Here is a 23114-nt window from a genome sequence, read left to right as displayed (position 1 = left end):
CCATGAGAAGACTCAGAGCCTGAGGAGACAGGTCCCCTGTAAGAACAAGGGCAGGGTGGTCGAAATGATCCTGGCTGTGGGCAGGGAGGAGGCAGAAGGCAGTGAAGGGGAAGGGAGCACCTCTCTCTGCCCTGTCCCATCCCACCATAGCCAGCACCAAGGGCACCTGTCAGAGATGGGGGAGGACACCAGGCTGCTTCCCAAAGCCCCAGGAGGGGACCCACACCCTGCACAAACAGCGGGTGCTGCTCTTGCTGCTCTGGGGAGCAGACAGTTGGGTTTCCATTCAGCTGCCAGGGATGATGCAGAGGGCAGGATGATGCAGGTCGGTAGAGGAACAACATTAGGAAATGGGGAGCAAAGAGGTGCACGTGTGTGTGGCCCCAGGCTGCTGGTGCAGCAGCCTGGCAATGGCTGTGGGTGCAGGTAAGCTCTGGCCTTAAAGGAGCAGGGAATCTCTATAGCTCCTTGCAATCCTCCCTGCCCCAAACCACAGCACAGGCTTCGAGGCAGCAGAAAGGAGAGACCCAGCCTGATGCTGCCATCCTTTCTGAATTTTGTGCTATTTGAGCCAATTCCATTTTTACTCTTTTTCCTGACGTCTGACTCCCAGTTTGAGAAAATTTAATGCTGGCATTACTGGGCAAAAATGTGATGGGAAGATAATTTTAGTTTCCAAAGAGCCTGCTTCAAATGGCTGTGATTTTGCTTTCAGCCAGTGCAAAAAGCTGGACTGACACCTTTTGTTGAATAATGCATCTGGGATAACGTCCTCAGCGGCAGGGAGAGGTCTGGCACACAGCCCTGCCCTGCTTACACCCTGCTCAAGTGCTGCTTAGCGGCTTCCAGGGGATTACAAACAGGGAGTGGGCTTTGTCCTGGCTCCCTGCACAGCAAAGGATGTCATTATCCTCCAGGAGAGCCAGCCTGTAGATGAAGCTTTGTGTTTTTCCATGCAAATAACCATCCCAAAGTACCTGCTGCTCATAACACTGAATTGAAGGTTCAGCTGCCAATCGCATCCATTGTCTGACAAACATTAAAAAGAAGGAAAAAAAAACCCCAAAACCCCAAACCAGGGGCAGGAGGATGGTTTGTTGTGGAAGCATCACCCCTGGCCAGCCCTGGCACTCAGCCTCCCTGCCTCTGCAGGCAGGACCACTGCCCATGCCTTGGCTGAGACCCCCAGCACCCAGCCTCCAGTGTGACTGTGCACACCGCGTCCTCACGCTGTACCTGTGCCCATCAGGTGGTGGCTGGGGCTTGCTGAGGCCTCTGTCCTACCCCCCGTGTCAGCTGCCCCGTGCCCAGCCACCCCAAAAGGGGTTTAAAGGTGCAGTTACTTCTCCTGCATCTTCCTGACTCAGTGAACAAATCGGTGTAGGTGTCACCTCTTCCAGCCCCTGGGCACGGAGAGTTGTGGTGAATGGAGCCAAATCCAGCTGGTGGCAGGTCACAGGTGGTGTTCCCCAGGGCTGGGCGTGGGGCTGGTCCTGCTCAGCATCTTCAGCAATGAGCTGGACAAGGGGATCGAGTGCATCCTCGGTGAGTCTGCAGGAGACACCAAGTGGTGTGGGAGTGTCGGTCAGCAGGGAGGCAGGATGGCTCTGCAGAGGGACCTGGACAGGCTGGAGCCATGGGCAGAGACCATCAATGGGGTTCAGCAGGTGCTGGGTCCTGCACTTTGGTCACAGTGACCCCAGACAGCACTACAGGGGTGGGGCAGGGGTCTGGAGAGCTGACCTGGGGGTGTTAGGGGACAGCTGTCTGGACACGAGCCAGCAGTGTGCCTGGGTGGCCAACGTGGCCAACAGCATCCTGGCCTGTGTCAGGAACGGTGTGACCAGCAGCAGCAGGGCAGGGATAGTTCCATTGTGCTCAGCTCTGGTGAGGCTGCACCTTGAGTGCTGTGTCCAGTTCTGGGCCCCTGAGCTGGAGCTCATCCAGAGGAGGGTGATGGAGCTGATGAAGGGGCTGGAGCACAAGTCCTGTGAGGAGCAGCTGAGGGAGCTGGGGCTTTGTAGTCTTGAGAAAAGGAACTCTACAGCCATCTGCAAGGCGGTTCCAGAGATGTCAGGGTTGGTCTCTTCTCTTAGGTAACAAGCGATAGGATGAGAGGGACCAGCTTGAAATTGCCCCAGAGGAGATTCAGGTCAGATGTCAGAAGAATTTCTGTACTGAACGGGCTGCCAGGCATTGGGACAGGCTGCCCAGGGAGTGGTGGGGTCACCATCCCTGGGGGGATTTAAAAGGCCTATGGATGAAGTGCTGAAGGACATGGTCTAGAGATGGGCTGGGCAGGGTTGGGCTGTGGCTGGACTCGATGATCTAAAGGGTCTCTTCCAACCCAGGTGCTTCTATGCCCAGAGACAAGATGGGTGGGTGCTCAGCGTGGCTGCCACGTCACTTTGCTGCCTGTGCCCACTGAGTGGGGGTGGTGCTCTCCTCCCCTGTGCATCATCCTGGCTCCATTACCTCAGCCACCAGCAAGGACCCTTCTGCTATTTCTCATTTGAAATGCATCCTTCCCTCAAAGCCCTTTCTTTACCAGACACAGGGGACCTGGCTTTCCCTGCCCTGCAAAGAGCAGCTCCATGTGTCTTGGTCCAGGGGATTTAAGTGCTGGTCCCACGTGGATGCTGCTGTCACTTGCAGAACAAACAGCTTTGGAAGCAATTGGGTTTCACAGTGTATCTTCTCAGTCCTGGGGAGCTGCCCAGTACCCTGTGTGTTCCCACACAGGTTTCCATCCTCAGCCACACCAGCACCACCTGCCCCACACAACCCGTGCACAGACACCTTGGGAGAGGAGCTCAGTGGCTGCCCCACGGCCACAACCACTGGAGGTCAGGGACAGGGCTTGCTGGGGACCTCAGCCCCACAGAGAAAGGCCAGGGAACAATTCCAGTCAAATCCTGGCATCCTAAAGAAGGAAAAGTTGGCAAAGCACAGCACATGTAACACTTCTGGGAGTTACCTCAGCCCCACGGGCAGGTGGAAAGGCCTGGCTGCAGTGGGGAAGGGAAGGCAGCAGGAGCATCCCTGGGTCCTGCATCCAAGGAGGACAGCACCTCTTGCCCTGGGCAGCAGCTGCAGCCCATGAAGCCTCACCCCTTATTTTCTGCTGAGGACAAATGCCATCAACAAAGCCCTAATTAAAAAACAACCATGAAGCAAAAGCACAACTAATTGCTTTTTGACTGCAGAACAAAAGCTGCTCCTCTGCCTAATTACACTGTGAAAATGAGAAGAATTCAAACAGGAATTATAAGTAATGGCACAGGCAGAGAAAGGGGAGGGGATCCCTCCAGAAACCTGAGCACATGCCTGAGCACAGAGATGCAGGCGGCTGTAAGGGGGCTGACAAGGAAAGCGTTTAAGACTCATCAGATTGAGCTAATTGGCTGCTCCTCAAGCACCTTCCTCCTCTGGCACTCCAGCCACCTTGGGCATCCTGGTGAACTGAAGCTCCACAATACCCCAGAGAAGTGCCACGGGTCAGACTCAGGGGCTGTCCCTGGCAGGGGAGGAACTGGGTCACCTCATGGTGCCCCCTGAGTGCTGTCCCTGCTCCAGGCAACACACATCACTCCCATCTCTGCCTTCCTGAACCGCAGCAGCTAGCACGTCTGCAGGGTGAGAGACCACACCAGGTCTCCCAAGAGCAGGACTTCCCCATGGGTGGGTGCTACAGGCTCTTTCTGGGGTGGGCAAGGTCAGGTTCTTGTCTGGGCAATGGGTCCCCAGGGATGGAGAGCTCAGAGAAGAGCCCAAGTCCTGCAGCTCAGCTCATCCCAGGGCTACTCAGTGACCCACGTGAGGTGAGCTGAGTGGCCTGTCCCTGGGATAGGTGCTAAGGCTGGAGCACCACTGGGGAAAAGGGGAAAAGATTGTTCCTAGAATAAGCAGTGGGGGAGGAAGGGAGTGGAGGAGGAAGGAGTGGGGTTACACTGAAAATCTCTGGGTCCACACTGGAAAAGCCAGTCACGTGCTCCAGGGGCCTCCATGGAAACAACAGCCAGGAAAGGTGGGAACAGTCAAATTAATGCTTCCTTACCCAGAGAAGGGTTACTCTGCAGCACTCCCTGTGCCAGGAGGTCCTTGCATCAAGCATGAGGTGTCAGGCGTGGCACAGGCACCATCCAAGGCCTGTCCCAACCCCACCAGAGAAAAGACCCACTGCTGCCCCAGGGCTCTGGCCAGCTGGGTACCAGAAAGAAGTGACACAGAGGAGACACGTGGGGGAGAGGTGGTGTTGCCACAGGCAGGCAGGAGCCTTGGCACAGGCTGCTCCAGCTCGGTCACCTCTTCAACACCTACCACGCTGCCCCAAACAGAATGGGGTTTGCTTGGGCCTTTGCTCACCCCTAACCTTTAATTTTAGGTATTACAATGGTGGCTAGAGCCCAGCACAGATCAGAAGGGTCTTTGTAGTGGATCTGACAGCAGCTGCTCTAAAGGATGGACAAGAGATGGGGTACAGGACCCATCAGGCTGCCACACCACGACACCACAGGGCCTTCACCCCTGCTGAGCCCAGCAGACACGTACAGGAAGAGACACATCCTGCCCCAGATGCAGATCCCTGCACACACTCCCCAGGGCTGGCTGGTTTGGAGACAGAAGTGGTGTTTTCCACGGACAGGTCATGGACTCCAGGTCCTTGTGTTGCTCCAAGAGCTGTTCCTGTGTCCAGAGCTGGGCCTGGCACAGGGCCTGGCTTCCCTCCAGGCCTTCCCAGCTGACAGAGTTTTGCCAGGAGACACTTCACAAGTTCACCAGGCTTTCAGAAGAGGAAAATCATCAAAGGCTCAACGCTGAGTTATAGCCCAGGAGCTCCCACCACGGGAAGAGCGTTTCACTACACCTCAGTTACACAGCAGCGTAGGGGAAGGAGAGAGGTCTGAGTAAGGGAGGTGGCTTAGAGCCTTTGCTGCCTCGTCAGTAAAACAGGGGCTGCCCCTGTGAGCAGAGCATGGCAGCTCCAGCCCCAGGCTCTGGCAGCACAGGAGCAGCTCTGTGTGCTGGGGTGAAGCTGGAAGGGTTCTGTTGGCGCTTTGTTTTCTTCCTACAGAACTATTTCTGTGAGGCAAGGCTGCTGCAAAATTCAGCTCATCAGAAAGCTGAGCACTGTGACTGGAAGCAGGACCAAGAAAAAGCAAAGGAACCTCTTTTAATTTCCACACTGGTTAATGACTGGGATGAGCAAAGCACATAAACCAGGAAGAAAAGCTGTCAGTCTCCTTCCAGCATCCAGGATCCCAGCCCAACATCCAGCTATGGCTCCCAGCAGAGATGCCAGTCTGTGGCTCTGGTGTGTAGCTGAAAGCACAGCTGCAGAACTTACTGCTTGATAGTTTGGGGGTTTGGGAGCATCTTGTTTGTGTTTAAAGCAGGGGGGGGCACACCACACTCTGGGCTTTTCTGCTGATCTCTGCACTTCAAATACTGGCTGTATCCCACAGCCACCGGTAGAGTTTTTTGCCTCCACCCCTCCCCAGCTGCTTATCCCGACCTAATTTAATGCTAAAACTGAAGAAAAACTTTTACCAGGCCAGTTAGTTATTCACTCTCCAAGATGCTGCAGCTTGAAACTGATGCCTGCCATCTACTGGCTCCTCTCTCCCAGGACAGGTGGGTTTAAGCCAAAAATGCCCATTTCTGAGACTTTCTCCATAAGCTCTTAATTGACAGAAGAAAAACCTGGGCCAAGTCTCAAGGTAAAAGCTCTGCAAGTCTGTAAACAGACCTGGAATGGGACATATGGGCAGGTTTTCTATGTTCCACTCGTGTTCGTCCTGCAGCTTGTCTGTTCTGGGTCCCCACAGAGGAACTGGCAGTAAATCCTGTGTCATGTTGTTGCCTTTCATGGCCAGTAGCTGAGCATACAGCCCCTGGAGAGAGGATATAGAGTGATGATCCAGCCCAGCCCGTGCCACTGACCGAGCGTTGGGATGCCGACAGCTTCTGACACACACCAGGGGATGCGCCCACACCGGGGGTGCTGAAGGGCTGGTGGGGAGAAGCCAGGAACAGCTGACTGCCCGTGGTAAGGAAAGGAGCTGGGACACAAGGAGCGATTCCAACAACCCCATTTCAGAGCAGAATTGCCTTTCAGATCCAAGGATGGTGCCCAGTGCACGTTCACAGCTCCAGCATGGCAGGGTGAGTGGCTGAGCCCAGCCTCTCCCCAGCGTGAAGTCACCGTGCCCGTGGCTGTCACACAGCAGCTGCTCACCCCACAACAAGGAGCCCAGCCCTTGGCTCCAGCACTGCTGGCCAGGGCAGGGGGTACCCACAGAAGTCATGCAAAGGGGACAAATGGAGCAGCACTGGCTCAGCTAATTAATTCCCAATCAGCTGTTTCCCACCACCCAAACAAGCAGCTCAGCAACCACCTGCCCAACAGCAGCCAGAGCAAACAAGGGGAACACTGCCCAGAGTCCCCATGCGACCTGGGATGGAGAAACCCAGTACTCTGACACCTTCCCTGTGCTTTTCCCTCCCACCCTCCCTACAGCCACAGCTCCCAGCAGGACTGGAGCAGCCCAGCCCAGCCCTCCTGCAGAGCCACAAGGGCCTGTGCAGAATCCCACAGGAGTCACAGAACCATCCCTAGCAGCTCACAGTCCTGTCCTACCCACACAGAAGTGCTGTTCCAACACCCTCCCCATCTCAGCATCTCTGGCCCGTGTTCCCATCTGCTGGAACAGGAAATTAATCCCCAGGAGCCAGAAGAGATCTGAGGCCCCAGCCACACAGGTAGCTCATTCTTCTCTGGTGTGAAGCTGCACACAACCTGATCTACCACTTCTTCCCCATACCCATCCATAACATCCTTATTCTAACTTATCTAAAAGTGACTCAGCTTGCAAATAACCCCCATGAAGCTGAGAGACTATCACTGTGTCCGGGGCTCAGTTATATGCCCTTTTATATCCCTATTTTGCCACTGAGCACTGAGAAGAAAAGGCACTAACATCTCCCTAATTTATCTCCCTTTTCTCATTTAAGTCTTTTAATCACTGGTCTCTTGCTTGTGATGCACCAGGACACGTTGTGACTCCCATCAGTTCATCAGGAGCTACAAGATGAGAAGTTACATTTCAGTTACCTTGGCTGAATTTTTATTCTGACAACAATTTTTATTCCATTGACAACACTGAAGTCATCAGCAGAAACACAGAGTGCTTCCTGAGGGGAAGTGCTGAAGGAGCACAGCTTCCTCCCCCCACCTCCCCCTGTAATTTGACATTAATGGATTAAAAAAATAAACACACAAAATCTCTCTTTACCAGTGGTGGCAGGACTCCTGCTCCAAGGAACATTGTAATTCAAGAGCCTAATATTTCAGCCTCACTCTCTAAAAACCAGGTTCTAAATCCCTAAATTGCTCTCCAAATTCTCTTACACACATCCTCAAATGGTTCCATCCCCCCCAACAGCACAGAGGCTGCTGGGGCAGCACAGAGCCACCAGCAAAGCCCCTCTCCTTCAGCAGTGTATTTACAGCACGATACCACACAGATCTTGCAGAGAGCTGAAGCCCAAAATCTGAGAGAGTGAAGAGATTTTCAGGGCTTTCAAGTTTTGGGGGTCTGTTTTCCACCCCCTTCAGCAGGTTCCTGAGGAAGGCAATGCTTCCTCTCTCAAGGTGACCTTCATCTGGATGCTGGGAACACTAAGAACCCTGGTACAAGCTGCCTGTTGGGTACCTCAGGCAGTTCCCCCACGGGGTGTAAAACCACTGACAGAGAAGTCACAGCTCCTGGGTTTGTTTACAAAAGCCAATCACACTCCTCCTTATAAAAGTCCAATTACTTGCAGCATGTTAGAAAGCTGTCACATCCCTGGATTCTTAACTTAGTCCATGAGAAAACTCTGCAGCTGCACAGCCAGGGAAAAGCACACCTGGAGAAAAGGAGTCTCCAGAACCACCTGAATTCCCAGAAACAGCAAAAATGGCAACCCCTGACAGCCCATCACAACTCAGCACAGCCACCCACTGTGCTGGGAAATCACCCCACTACTCAGGCTGAAGTGATGCATTCTCAAGTTTCCTTGACTCAATGGTTTTATTTTTTCTTAAGAATACTTCCAGAGGACAGAGAGACACAGACATCTCACACGTCTTCATCTTCAGCTCTTTCTCTGATCCTTTAAGAGAAAAATCAAAATAGCAAATCAAATCTTTTTAGTAAGTGCCACTGATGGTCTCAGCTCTGGCTGGGAGGCAGCCCCTGCCCCAGAGAGCTTCCATTCTAAGGGAGAAAGGAGCAAAAGGTGAAGGAATATGACAAGGAAGGGGACACAGTGCCACACATGGAGACTGACACAGCTTTCTGTGCTGTCCCACTCTGAAGAGACCACACACTGCACGTGACAGAACATGTTCTCTCCAGAGGTGTTTGGAAGAGAGAAGGTAAAGAAGCTCTCAAGGAAGTTTTCCAGGCAGTCCCATGACAGGAAGGCATTTGTTCCACATAGAAATTGTTGCTTATTTACATACTTTTCTTTTAAAGAAAATAAAATGAATAGCTATAATTGTTATAATTTGCCAAAAACCATTCATCACATCAGTCACCTTACAAAAATAAAATTTTCAAACAATGTGTTTTTAAAATAAATATCAACAGGGCTGGAAAAAATAAACACAAAAAGGAAGGTGAGCTCCTTACTGAGACACAGCCACGGAGCTCTGAATCAAGCAGCAACTGTTCAGAGCATCCTTCTCTTACAGTAACACATGAAGAAGAGTCCCAAGCAGTAAAGAACAGATACTTAGTAGAAAAAAAAAAAATGTAAAGGAATGTTTTTCTTATAGGAAACTACAGAACATTTCACCTTTGCTGAAGGACAAGGGCTCAATGACAGCGTTCCATCATACACCCCTGTGGAAAGTTTCTGGTGTTCCCAAGCAGCAAGAGGCTAACAGCCTTCCTTTTGTTAGGGCAGGATAAAATACAATAAAAATAAAGCCCCTTCAGTGAATTTGATTGTTTGTGAACATGTGTGTGTAGTGCCCTGATTGAGCAATAAAACACTGAGGAACTCCTCCTCCTCCTTCTCCTCCCCAAACAGGGATGCTCGTGGATGGGAACAGGAGACTTTAATACAAACCCAACAGAAGGACTGGTACAGCACAGAGCCCGAGGCAGCTCCACCTCAGGCAGGAGACTTTTACTGCTTGGGAGCACAAACTGCACCAGTTTGGGGTGGTCCAACACGAAATCCACGTTTCCATGGCAGCCCCTTGGGTTTCAAGGGCTGGTTCATTGTCCTGAGCTCCTGCTGGCAGGAGCCAGTCTCAGTTTGGCCGGTCGTAGTCACAGTGCTCGAGGTGATAGGAGGCAGGGTACCCTATTCCCCACTCTCATAAGGCAGCCATACCACTCCAGGAAATCAGTTTCCTTCTTGAAGGTTTCAGGTTTTTGGGGTCCTGTATGTCCTCTTATATTTTACATTGGTTTTCTACCTACTGGAAAGGAGTGACATGCCCAGATGAGTGACAGTGGTCAAGTAGGCAAGGAATAAAACTCCCACAATGCAAGCTCTACATAGGTTACAGTGTACTGGTCATGCATAAACCCCTACAGATCCTGGCAGGCATTTAAACATTTAAGTTGATGTAAGATCAAATTGCTAATGAACTGACTGCTGGAGGGACCGTAGCCAGCTTGAAATCACTGTTAGGTTCTGCATCTGATGTCACATTGAATCAATGGTCATCTACTTTAACTCTCTTTGCTTTCAAGGAAAGATGCTGCAAGGAAAAGAAAAGAAAAAAAAAAAAAAGAACAATTGCTCAGTGTCCATGCAATTAGGAAATGTTCAGCTTGAATGCTTTCAGTCTTTAATCCCAAATTAAATAAAGTCCTATGGGAAAACCAAAGACCACCTGCCCCATGATCTGCCTGTTAGAAATATAGCTAAAGTAAGCCTATGAAATCAAAACCCCACACATGTCCCAAAGTGACAGTCTACCTTAATAAAATATATCATGTTCTAGCACCTCTGTCCCAGCTGCAGGTTCCCAAATGCCCCCAACACCACAGCTGCACCTACATGAGGAGTACACACACTAAGCACAAGATTTTAACTAATAATCTTTTTGTTTAACACCACAGCTGTAGATGCATCAGACCTTTGTCCATCTGCACTCTTAAAGAGAGCACTACAAAAACCTGGAATGAAAGCATGAAGACAGTCCTGCAAAGTTTGGAATGAGACTTAATTGACTGAGACCATGAACCAGCTGTAAAAGAAAAATGTTTTAACAGAGAATCTTATTCAGCAGTAACTGGTTTGTAACTTAATACAGAATAAAACCTTCTCTTCTTTCAGGAGTCTCTTATTAGCACAAAGATGTGCCCTTCAGCAGGAAAAAAGGGTGGATGTCTATAAACCAGCATGAGTTTGTGTGGCTGGCAGTGGCTTGCTTATTCAACATTCATGTGCAGAATTCAAAGCCTCACACAACAGTAAGATTTCTAATTTCTAAATGTCTGCAAAGATACCCAAAGGTTCTGGCTGCTAAGGATAACTGGCAAACCAGACAAGATAATGTTCCCCAAAACCATCACTATCCTCCAGAGTTTCTATTTATTTTGGGATGAAAGCAGTACTGCAAGCTGAGTTCATCTCTATCAAAGCAAAAGGACAGTGGGGGTAAAATTTAGGTTCTGGTGTCATTTCACAGACTATCTACAACAGTACAACCTTGAAAAACACGTTGTTATTTTGGTCACAGACTCACAGAACCATAGGGGTGGGAAGGGACCTCCAGAGCCCATGGGGTCCAACCCCCCTGCCAAAGCAGGGTCCCTAAGACAGGGCACACAGGTCGGTGTCCAGACAGGGCTGGAATCTCTCCAGAGAAGGAGACTCCACACCCCCCGGGCAGCCTGTCCCAGGGCTCCCTCACCCTCACTGGGAAGAAGTTCTTCCCCAGATTGGTGGGGAACTCCCTGTGCTCCAACTTGAGGCCATCGCCCCTTGTCCTGTCCCCACAGACACTGAGAAGAGGCTGCCCATGTCCCCCTGTGTCCCACCCTTCAGATATTGATAAACATTGATCAGATCCCCTCTCAGGCTTCTTCTCTCCAGCCTGAACAGCCCCAGCTCACTCAGCCTTTCCTCACAGAGGAGATGCTCCAGGCCCTTCCTCACCTTTGTAGCCCTGTGCTGGACTGGTCAGGTAGGCAGCACTATTTAAGACAAGTAGTTTTCACTTACAAAAAGCAACTCAAGTTTTGCCTGAACAAGTCCCTCAGTCACATTCCCTGACACCACTTACCTAAAGGAAAACCTCACCCCAGGCCTGTGGAGAGGTCGTACTGTAATGGGATGTTATGTTGTATATGGGGCATTACAACATATAACTATGTGAGTTGAGAGGACTAATTATTCCAGGAGCAGGTTTGATACAGCTGGAACATCAACTCACCTCCTTGTTACACCGTGCTTGCAGAGCTTCTAACAGCAGCTACAGACTGAGCCTCCCCTGCAGGGCTCATGACTGCCTTTGTCACATGTATTACAGGAAAAAAAGGCAGAAAATACTCAGCTACTCCAAACCTGCATTTATAGGTTGTAACTGGACAACTTGGATGGATCAGCTGAGCTCAGCTTTGAAAAACCCCCACAAGAGCCACCCTCTCAAGCCAGCTGCATGGCCAGATGTCAGTGCTGTTGCAAGTTATAACCCCAGAGCTGTGTCCTGAGCTGTGTCCTGAGCTGCACCCTGAACCATCATTTTGCTTTTTTCCAACCCCCTCAGGAAGTGAAATCAAACCAACATCAGAGTCTCAGAAAAGGCAACAAAACAAACACTTCAGAAGGGCAGATACAAGAGCTGTTAACACAGCAATGGTACCGTTTGGGCTCTATGCCGATTCCGTACCGTTCCTTGCTGGTAGAAATGAGGTGCCAGTTCCAGGAGCCAGGCAGATTCAACAGCAGTCACATCTCTCATGTAGTACTTAGCAGTCTGTATGACTTCATTGTAGACTACCCTGGGAGAAAGAAAGAAAGAAAAAAGCATTTTCTATAAAGCAACACTGGAGAGAGATGATTAACAGCATCGTTAGTGTCACATACAGGCAGCCAGAGGTGATACTTAGAGTGATGAGAGTCTTTAAGCTATAGTACAGCCTCTTACCTCTTTCCCTTTGGTTATCTGGAACAGTCTACATGAGGACCACCTTCAGACTGCCATTAACACCTTCACATGCTCAGGACATATAGGTGGACATAAAGTATAAAAGAAAGAATTGCTTATCATGGGCCAAGGGCCACTCAGAGCAAAATCTTAGTTACTCCATGCTGTCATGAGGGGGGATGTCACTGTGGTGGTTTAGGCCTGTCTGGAGGGCAGATGCCCACCAAAGTCAGTCTATCACCCCCCTTTTTAGTTGGACAGAGGAGAAAATATATATTGAGAGGCTGAGGAGTCAAAATAAAGACAGGGAGAGATCATCCTGTCATCAACAACATGGGCAAAACAGACTCAACTCAGAGTGTTGTGGGTTGTGCCACAACAGGGGGGAAGAAGGTGCTGCCTCTCCACCAAAACCCTGGGCCCACAAGTAGGGCACAAACAAGAGGGTAACTATACCTCTGGTGCCTGTCTGCAGATGAGCAAGATAAGGATTAGAGGAAGAAATCAGCTTCAACTACTGCCAGAGAACATGTCCTGGTAAGAGGAACAGCCAGCCACGTGGGCTCAATCCCTGCGCCCAGCACGAAGGGGTGGCCAGCATGGGCAGCCCATTTCTGAACTCACCCTTCAGCAGGGAAAGTCATTTCTACCAGGGAAGTACAAGTTGAAGGGTTAGTCACCAGACCCAGAAGTCACAACCTGCCTTTTATACACACCAGAGCTGCAAACCCACCAGGTTTGTGCTCTCTCAGGAATTGGGATTTTGATCTCAAAAGGAAAAAGAGGGAAAAGACCAAAATTCTCTTCTCCACCAAATGCACCCTGAGGTGTACCAACTAACACAGCTACAGAGAAGGCTGAGGGAAGCACACAAGCATTACTACACACATTACACACACCAGGAAGACACACAGAATTGAAGCCCTCAGTATGGGATGGGTGCCCAGGCAGCAGTAGCACTCAATCTAGGGTTGCTGAGTAAGTTAAGCTCCTGTCTTCTAGGATACCATGAGCCAGCAGCGTCTTCAGGCAATACCACATGGCCTCAGAAGACAGTTCTGTGCCTCTGCTGCCACACAGGGGTCCAAAAAGAGACCTAAGCCCAGAGTTGGTATCAAGGAGCACTCCAGTGGCACTGCTGCCACCAGCAGCAAAGGCTGAGAAGCGAGGGGCAGTCAAAGTTCCACCAGTTAAGACTCCCAGCTATCTGTCTGTAGTGCTGCTTTTCCACAGGTCTGGGAGTGCCCAAGGCTGGGATGGAAGTCCCACACCAAGACACCATCCCACACCATCTAAAAGCTGAGCCCTGGGGGAGGCACATGCTGGAGCAAAGAACTCTTCCAGTGCTCTCCTACAACTGGGCTTTCTTTCCAGATTCATTTCTTCAAGACTCACTCTTCTGTCACTCTCCCATAACTCAATCTCTTTCAGGATGTCACACCTGACATTTTCTAGCTTACAGCAGGTGTATCTATGAAGTATCCTTTTTATTATTTGAAATGGAGTTTTATTTGTAATGGAAGTGACAGGAGGATAAACCCCACCCCTACCTAACCAGCAGCAAATGAGGCTGGTTTCAGCAGCAAAAACTACTTCAGCCATCCTCTGCCCTGAAGGATTGGTACAGTGAACTGGACTTGTTATTTCACGAGCCAAGTTCCAACCAGTTCCACTTCCACAAGCCCCAGGTGCAGGAGCCAAATTCAAAGATAACACTGGCTAAGTTTATCCTTCAAAGTCTCAGCAACAGGCAAAGAGTCAACCTGAAGAATTTGGACTCTTGATCATGTTGACCTGATAGCTAGAAACACATTTCTGTTCATTATCTGAGTGGTTTGACATGCAAATAGAACTGTGATACCCCAGTGATCAGAAAGTACAAGGACTTTTTTCTTTGATCTGCTAGACAGATGTAACTTTTTGCATTGGAGAGCAATTTGCAGTGCAAGGTATGGTGCCCACTAAAGAAAAGGTCCCCTGATTCTGCTCTCCAGCCTTTCCCTGATTTATTTGGGTGCTGCCCACAAAACGTAGGTCACACCAACTGAATTGTCACTGTGGGAACCCTGACCTTCTGCATCTGTTCCACCACTGGTGGAGAAAAGTCATTGATGAGAACATCTGGTTGCTGAGAATGTCTTGGGAAGCTCACAAGGCAAGTGAGAGCTGCTCTGAACTCACCAGCGGGGAGGTTTCTCTGCGTACAGCACTGACGTGGGGTGGATGTGAAGCTCGTGGTCGTCGCGGATGGTCCTTGAAACAAGGAAATATTTCAGACTCATACAATCACAGAAGGTTTTGGGCTGGAAGGGATATCAGGGATGCAGTCCCACCCCTGCCATGGGCAGGGACACCTCTCACCAGCCCAAGCTGCTCAAGGCCCCATCCAACCCAGCCTTGGACACCTCCAGGGAGGGGGCAGCCACCACCTCCCTGGGCAACCTGTTCCAGCCCCTCACCACCCTCACAGTAAAGAATTTCTTCCTAATTTCCAATCTAAATCTCCCCCCTTCCAATTTAAACCCATTCCCCCTCACCCTATCACTCTGTGCCCTCCTAAAAAGTCCCTCCCCAGCTTTCCTGTAGCCCCTTCAGGTACAGGAGCCTCATTTGTTTACCACTTGGTTCCTTTCATCCCAGTAACAACATTAAGAAAAGGCAACAATGAAAGAGCAAATTAAAATCATCTGCATTTAATGAACAGGTGAAAGCAGGCTTAAACCCCAGCCAAAGGAAAAATTGATAAGTAGTGTCCTGAAAGAGTTTTATCTACATTAAAAAGCATTTCAAGCTTCTACTCAGTGCACTGGGAGCACTGTAACACAGACACTGCTCTTGTTTACATTAACACAAGCTGGTTACTATTAGTAACAGCTTTCCTCTACCAATAACCTTAATTCTTGCTGTTTCCCAAGGAGGGGAGAGAAGCACTGAACCAGGTTGAAAATACAAAACTTCAGATATTTAGTAAATCAAATTGCCACATTTCTTATTGCAAGGGTGTAAAGAAGCACCTGTTCCTTGGTTATACTTAGATTTATCCAGTCAAGGCAGCTTTTAAACTAAGAAACAGTTGTAAGAAAACTGCCTATTTTACCTGTAAGCTCCAGTAGAGTGGAATTTAGCTGCATTAGCAAAGAAGCCAGAAACTATGCATCTCAGGACAGGATCTGGATCACCTGAAAGGAAGATTTTTTTCTGTAAGATGAATGAATGGAATTGCAAAAATCCCTGAATCACCTCAACCAACTTTTTACAGTGCATCAGGTTTTGGCAGTGAAGGCTTGAAGGCAGACAGGCCCTGCAACTTCAGTTTCACAGTAAATCAACATTGCCATGTAAAAACCTGCTGTTGCTGCTGCTGTCTCAATGAAGAGTCTCAGTCATAGAATCCTGGAATCCCAGACTGGTCTGGGTTGGAAGGGACCCCAAGGAGCACAGAGCTCCAACCCCCCTGCCACAGGCAGGGACACCAACCTCCAGGCCTGGAGCTACACAAGGTTGCCCAGGGCCCCATCCAACCTGGCCTTGAACACCCCCAGGATGGGGCACCCACCACCTCTCTGGGCAGCCCCTTCCAGCCCCTCACCACTCTTTCTGCAAAGAACTTCCCCCTAATATCTAATCTAAACCTTCCCTCCTCCAGCTTCACTCCATCCCCCTTGTCCTGCCAGTCTCTGTCCTTTAACAAGCTGATTCCCCTCCTGTTTCTCTGCTCCCTTCAGGGACTGGAAGGCTGCAATGAGGTCTCCCCACAGCCTTCTCTTCTCCAGGCTGAACCAGCCCAGCTCCCTCAGCCTCTCTTCATAGGGGAGCTGCTCCAGCCCTCTGATCCTCTCTTTGGCTCCTCTGACCCCTCTCCAACAGCCCCACATCTTCCTTGTACTGGGGCCCCAGCTCTGGACACAGGACTCCAGCTGGGGCCTTTTCTTCTCCAGGCTGCACAAGCCCAGGAACAGTCCTCAGAGCAGCCCTGTGGGACAGGGAAGCAGTGAAGCCTGATTTTCCAGAGCAGTTAGAGATGGGTACTGGAAACTAGGAGAACCACAGAATCATTTAGGTTGGAAAAGATCTGTAAGATCATTAAGTCCATTCATTACCCCAGCACTGCCACGTCCACCACTAAACCATGGCCCAGGCACCACCTGGGCAGCCTGGTCCAATGACCACCAAGTGTCTCCATGAAGAAATACTCAATTTAAACCTCCAGTTCCCTGTGTAGAGCCTTCCTACCCTCCAGCAGATCACCACTCCCACCCAACGTGGTGTCACCGGCAAAACTCCCGAGGGTGCACTTGACCCCCTTGCCCAGGTCATTGGTAAAGATATTGAAGAGAACTGGCCCCAGTACAGAGCCCTGGGGAACACCACTTGTGATCAGACACCAGTGGATCTAACTCCAGCCACTACAACTCCTTGCACCAGGCCACCCAGCCAGGTTTTTACCCAGCAGAGCATACACCCATCCAAACCATGAACAGCCCATTTCTCCAGGAGAATGCTGTGGGAAATGGTGTCAAAGGCCTTAGTAAAGTCCAGGTAGACAAGATCCACAGCCTTTCCTTGTCATAGAAGGACATCAGGTGAGTCAAGCAGCACCTGCCTTTCATAAACCCATGCTGCCTGTCTGTCCTGTACATGCCATGTGGTGGCATGCAAGAGAATCTGCTCTATAACCACCCCAGCACTGAGGTCAGACTGACAGGCCTGTAGCTCCCCAGATCCTCCTTCCAGCCCTTCCTGTAGCTGGGACTCACACTGGCTAACCTGCAGCCAACTGGGACCTCCCTGGTCAGCCAGGACTGCTGAGAAATGATGGAATGTGGCTTGGTGAGCACTTCCACCAGCTCCCTCAGCACCCTGGGGTGGATTCCATCCATCCCCATAGACCTGGGTGTGTCTAAGTGGTGTAGCATGGTCACAGCATCCACACACACAGAGAACTCCAGGAAATCAGCTCCCAGCGACTGACTGCACATCACTTGGAACATACTAGAGAAATGGCTATTTGAAAATTCAAAAAAGAGGGGACAGGGTGTTCTATTTATGACTCTCTTGGGTAAATTTGTCCTTTAAATATATAATCAGTGGTTACAAGCTCTTGCTGGAAAACTTAATGAAGACTGGACTAAATGCTAATTGTCAGAATGGGCTGAAACACTCTCCTGCAGTTATTTTTAGGAACTAAACAATCTGGGTTTAATTAACAGTATTTTTAAGCCAGGGAGAAAATACTTCAAAGGTTACAAGAGAAGCAGGAAGCAGACTGACAATTTGGAGATGACCTTCACCATGCATTGGACAACAGGTTAAGAAATAAATCCTTCACCTTCACTGGACTTCTTTGGAACTTTAAAGCGGACCAGAAGCTTCTTCAGCTGCTCTCTTACCACAGAAGCTCTAACAAGCCCTTTGTAGTTCAGAAAGTGTTCCTGACACCACTGAGAGCTCTTGCTGTGCTGTACAGTGAGAAGAACAGAAAAAATTAAGAGATACCATCAGCAAAACACGACAGCCTCTTCTGTGAGACAGCCTTCTTCACATAGCTGCCTTCTGCTAAGTTTCTTCTGTCTCCTGCAACAAATTCATTGCTGTTTCCCTGAAAACAATGTGTTTACCTAGCAACTATCAGGGGTATGAAGCACCAATAACTACAAAACCTTCTGAACAACTTCTAAGAACACATGCTGTGGGGTATTTTCAAGCAGATGTGCTTTATTTCTTCATGTGTGGTGCAAGAGAATAGTGTCAGTCGTTCCATTCTCACACACAAATGTGTGTCATATCATAACCCACTCTGCTCTTAGTCCTATTCTGTAGACTAGTTTCATTCTCCATGCAAAGAACTCTTCCTCCAGAAGCCAGCACTGACTCCACAGCTCCTGCATTTGGCTGTTTCTAATGAGAACTGGGTAGTTACAAAATGTAAAGGGCAAATTTTCAGTTGGAGTCTGACTGATTGCTAGGGAGAGAGAAGCTGTGTGTGAGCACTTCAGACACTACACTGCTTCAACTCCACACTGTTGCAAATATATTACTACAGAAGTACTTTATACCAGCAAAATAGACCCAAATAGGTACAGTGCTTCAAAACCATTAGATAAAACCTCAGCTTCTACAGAAGTATTGAGATGGGTGTTAAACTATCTCAGTGTAAATACATGAGGTCAATGACAAAGAGATGAGGATCAGTGAGGCAATTAAACAAAAAGCATGGCTAGATTTAGATGCAGTTTGTCATCAGTAAAACTCAGACACATCTATAGAAAGGATGAGGGAATAGGAATTTCATTTGCAATTTGAAGATCTGTTTTTCCCAGGCCCTTACAAAAATTCCAGTCATTGTGAAAACACAGCTGTCCACCTGTAAGGCTTCCAGGCTGCACACAAACCAAATCCTCTTTCAGTTTTCAGAAGAACTACAGAAGGTCTGCAGCAAAATATGACCAGAATAACTTTTAAGGCAGAATTATCACTTAATAGACTTGGTAAGTCCTCAGCTTTGAGGATGCTACATGAGCTTCCAGAACCAAAACTGAGGACCTGGAGCTCTTCCCATTCCTACAAATCCATATACACTTGAGTTGACTTACTTTGACAAAGGCTTCATAAACGTTAAGCATGGTGAGATGGTCACCTTCTTCTACAGCAAACTTTCTGTGTTGCCTGGCCTGGAGAGGAAGAAATAGATTTTGAGAGGGAGATTGATTTTTTGCAAAAATCATGGCTAATCCCCTCAGTTCCCATGATCTGCCCATTTCCTGGTGACACTCAAAACTCTTACCCCATAGTGTAGCTCCTCTAGGCACCAGCAACTGGCCAACCTGTGTTCAGGAGCTCTTAAATTGGAAAAATGAGCCCCCAAAATCCAAGAGATGAATGCATTTAAGCTAGGCTCCTGCTAGTTAATAAGCATTTGCTACATCCCAATGCTTTCTGCTTTTGTTCCTCTTGAAAGGAAGTGGTGTTTGGGGAGGTTTGGGTCTTTTGTTTGGGGTTCTCCCACCAAACCCTTATGCTGACCAATGCTGCTTTGTAACCCTGCATGGTTTTGGTTCTCAGAGGGAGGTTTTCAACACTAGTAAAGGACTCCAAGATTCCCACTGTTACTCAGTTTCTTCTTTTGCCTATAACCAATAGATACAGTTCAAGACTTTGCTTCATTTTCATATAAATCTGCAATTTGTACTGAGCATCAACAAAATCACTGGCAGAAATCCAGAAATATAGAACAAACAAACAACCACCAAAAAAAGGAGAGACATATCTGCATAACTGAACTTACAGCCTGGGCTTTTTGATTTGGAGGGATCACAAAGATGTTCTGAATTTGCATCATGGCAGCAATTGTCAAAATCTCCTGAGAGCAGCCGAAATTTCCTGAGGAGTAAGTGGAGAAATTCCATAAAGGAAACGTTTCTTCCATTCAACTTATCCCCATAAGGTGTAAGAGGAGAAGCAGCAAAACATATTTTTATAGGATATAAACCCAAAATACTTAAACTCACAGGTGTATTTTGCATGTAACAGCAAATGTTTTTAATAGAAATCTTGAAAAACAAACGTGTTAGACTTATTAATTAGTGTGTTAAACGAGTTAGGCTTATTGAGACATCTGTGAGTTTAACCATTTATCATCATTAAACACTATACAAGATGAAGCATAAAGTTTGTAGTGAGCAAACTGCACTACAGACAATATAGAATCATAGGATGTGTAAGGTTGCAAGGGACCTTTGGAGGTCATCTAACCCAACCCCCTGCAGTAAGCAGGGACATCTTCACTAGATCAGGTCACTCAGAGCCCCATTGAGCCTGACCTTGAGTATCTCCAGAGATGGGGCCTCCACTGTGTCTCTGGGTATGCTTTTCCAGTGAGTATCCTTTACACAACACATGTCTATAAAACAAATCAGATTCTTTTTAACTCCTACCTGATTCCAGAAGCATCTTTGCAAACATAGGATTCAAAGGAAACTCTGCTATTCTCATTCCCAGAGGCTCTGTTAAACGGCAGTGCATGTCCAAACCTACAGCACATCAATAAATGTCACTGTGATACAGGCAAAAGCAGCACAGAAAGTCTTGTTTAGGAATTTAACATGTACTAAAAGAGCAGAACTAAGAGCTAAAATATAGCAAGGACACCTAACAGTTGCTGAACTTGTACTAAACTAAGCTTCAAGGCACCCCTAAAACCCACTTACTCTCCTGTTGGTCACTGGTATTGGGGTCTTGGGGGGTTTTAAATCCTTGAACACACACATTTCTTCCTTGTGACCAAATTCCATCACTACTGCCAATGATTTAGCAAAGTCAGTGCAACAGCAGCCAACACTCACTGGCTGTCAGACTCCTGCATCTCCTTTCTAAGTCCTGAGCAGCATCTTTGTTCATGGTGACAGGAAGCACAAGGACTCCTGATGAGAGCTGAGAAAGGGCTTAATTATGGAACAGACCTAACAGTAGAAACTGGAAGCACTGTTGGGGGTGGTGGGGTAGGGTGGCACTTTGGTGAGTCACATCTGCTTAGGTCATGGAGAAAGATAATTCCACTTCCATATGATGCAGAGATGCAGAGCTGATGAAGACTCTGCAGTTTATACTGCCTCATGCATCAGTAACTACACTCTCAGCCATGTCCTGCCTGTAGCCTTTTTCCTGGAGATGAAGTGGCTCAGGATGGAAATATCACAGAATCACCAGGTTGGAAAAGACCTTTGAGATCCAGTCCAACTGTCCCTGTCCTGTGCTGACCCAGATCCCTGAGCACTTCATCTCCCCTCTGTTAAACACACCCAGGGGTGGCAGCCTGTGCCACAGCCCCACAACTCTGCCAGGGAAGAACTTTTCCCTCCCATCTGCTCTGACCCTGCCCTGGGGCAGCTTGAGCCCATTGCCCCTTGTCCCATCTCCTGTCCCCTGGCTGAAGAGACCATCGCCCACCTCTCTGCACCCTCCTGGCAGGGCAGTGGAGGTGGGGAGAAGGTCTCCCCTGACCCTCCTCAGCTTGCTTTGCAGCTCTGTTATCACTGAGCAAAGCCCTGCAGGCTCCCCATCTCAGTTGTGTGGCTTCCAACAGTCAAACACCTGCAGCAGAGTTTACCCAGGCAAGTCATATTCTAGTCCAGAACACAATGCTGAAATGTCAGGGAATGATTTAAATGGAAAAGCACCATAGGAAACAGAGTGATAAAAAGAATTCAGACTCAGAAAATCATAAGAAAAAGAGCTCACTAAGAAAGGCAGTGAAGAGTGAGAATTGGAAGAGAAAACTGTGAGCAAGGAAAGTGGTACAAGGTACAGCAGAGTCAGAGCACAAGAGGAAAGGTACACAAGGAGGGACACATGGACATGTAATTGGGACACTGAGGATTGCAGGAATAACCACATCCCTGAGCTGTTCAACAAAGCCCAACAGACATTCCACATGGTGCCAAAACATTTTCCCCAGAAACAGGTACAGAAGGCAGTTTATGTGAAAAGATAAAGTAATATTATTTAAACACAAAGTCACAGAAACTGCAAAACTTAAGGTCACATAACTCTAAGCTATTAACTGGTCAAACAAAAAACATGTTGTCTTTCACCTACAGAAAGGTAACTGGGTTCCTCAGCAGGAAAAAGGAGAAATTGTCATCTTTCTACAGCTGCAGCAAGCCAAAATCCTTTGGCTTCTGCTGAATCCAACAAGCCCCAGTGCAGTTTTGCATGGATATAAATATATATCATTCACACATGTCTTCGTAGCAGTAAGCTGGACCACACACAGAAGGCCTGCAATGAATACAAGTCTGGAACAAAAGTCTCCTTCAAATAATGTCAGAAGCAATCATTGTATCTATATCTATCTATAAAAAACTGGAGATCTTCAGCTCCACTCTTAAAAAGATACTGCAGAGAGTTTTATTGAATGTGCTGATGGGAGATTACTCAAGCACTGAGACACTAACAAGTTCCAAGCAACAACCACTAGTATGTGACAGGCTGAGGGATTAAAACATCTTCACTTCAACTTAGAGCAGCTGTTTCTGATAGGTGACAACTTACAAACAAACCTTCAAAGTCTTGGATGTGAAATAAAGCTAAAAATAAAGCCACTTTCCCCCTGCTTATCTACCTCTTAAATCACACTTAAAAAGAAGAAACTCCAGGTGACAGCTCAGCCTTTCAAGGGGACATCAAAGGAGAAGGCTGAGAAGAAATACTCCTGATGCAACCAGTTTGCATCACTGCAAAACAAGCTGTTTAAACACAGTGATGTGTTTATTCAACAGAATTATCTCAACCTTAAAAGCATCTGCTCTGCACAAGTTTCTCTCTCTTGGCACAAGAGGGTCCTGACCCAAAGCCACATCTGGGTGCTGCTGCCACACATGTTCACACTTGTGTAAGAGAAACTTACCTGTGGACAGCTGGGCAGCTTCACCACTGCAGCCTGGATCAACTAAACCTCCTAAAACCTGAGACTTCAGCAAAAACTGGGGTGATTTTATGTATCACACATGTTTCTTTCCATCTTCAACACTTGGCTGCAAAAGCTGGGCAGCCAAGAGGGCAGCAGCTCCAAGCTTTTCTGGGAGACCACCATGAGCATAACACATCTGCCAAAACATCCAACACCTGAGCAGTGAGTTTATTGACTTCACCTCTCCCTAAGGTAGTTTTGGCTGTGAACTCCTCATTGGAACACACTTCTGAGCCAGCAGGAAGGTCCTTGGTCCAAACCTGAGCCTGTTGCCAAGAGCCAAGGGCTGTAAGTGAAACCCTCCTGTGCAGGATGGACCTGACTGAGCACAAAGCCATGGCTAAGCAAAGAGCAGCACACTGCCACAAGTTACACCAGCATCTCTAAGTGAGGTAAACACAGCTATGAACCTCTGGAAGTTTCCAAAACCTACAGAGTCTCCATTGCACTACCCTTTTCCTCATGTTTGCATTATGAAGCCCATAT

The 23114-nt window shown here is 48.4% G+C and overlaps 1 protein-coding gene across 1 annotated transcript in view; it reads right to left on the bottom strand.

Annotated features, from left to right (window-relative positions):
- Positions 1 to 9718: 9718 nt before the first annotated feature.
- Positions 9719 to 23114, bottom strand: part of DHX35 (DEAH-box helicase 35) — a gene marked incomplete at its 3' end in the record, with an annotated part of 31925 nt that continues 18529 nt past the window's right edge. Inside the window, exons 15-22 of the mRNA XM_084271457.1 lie at positions 20095 to 20190; positions 19446 to 19540; positions 18754 to 18831; positions 17490 to 17619; positions 15258 to 15339; positions 14342 to 14413; positions 11876 to 12014; positions 9719 to 9763 (exon numbers count right to left, since the gene is read on the bottom strand). Coding sequence (XP_084127583.1) covers positions 9719 to 9763; positions 11876 to 12014; positions 14342 to 14413; positions 15258 to 15339; positions 17490 to 17619; positions 18754 to 18831; positions 19446 to 19540; positions 20095 to 20190 — 737 coding nt within the window. The remainder of the gene's footprint in view (positions 9764 to 11875; positions 12015 to 14341; positions 14414 to 15257; positions 15340 to 17489; positions 17620 to 18753; positions 18832 to 19445; positions 19541 to 20094; positions 20191 to 23114) is intronic.

The sequence above is a fragment of the Gallinula chloropus genome (genome assembly GCF_964237585.1).
Source record: "Gallinula chloropus genome assembly, chromosome: 16".
Classification (NCBI taxonomy): domain Eukaryota; kingdom Metazoa; phylum Chordata; class Aves; order Gruiformes; family Rallidae; genus Gallinula; species Gallinula chloropus.
This window is presented reverse-complemented; position numbering and strand designations above follow the sequence as displayed.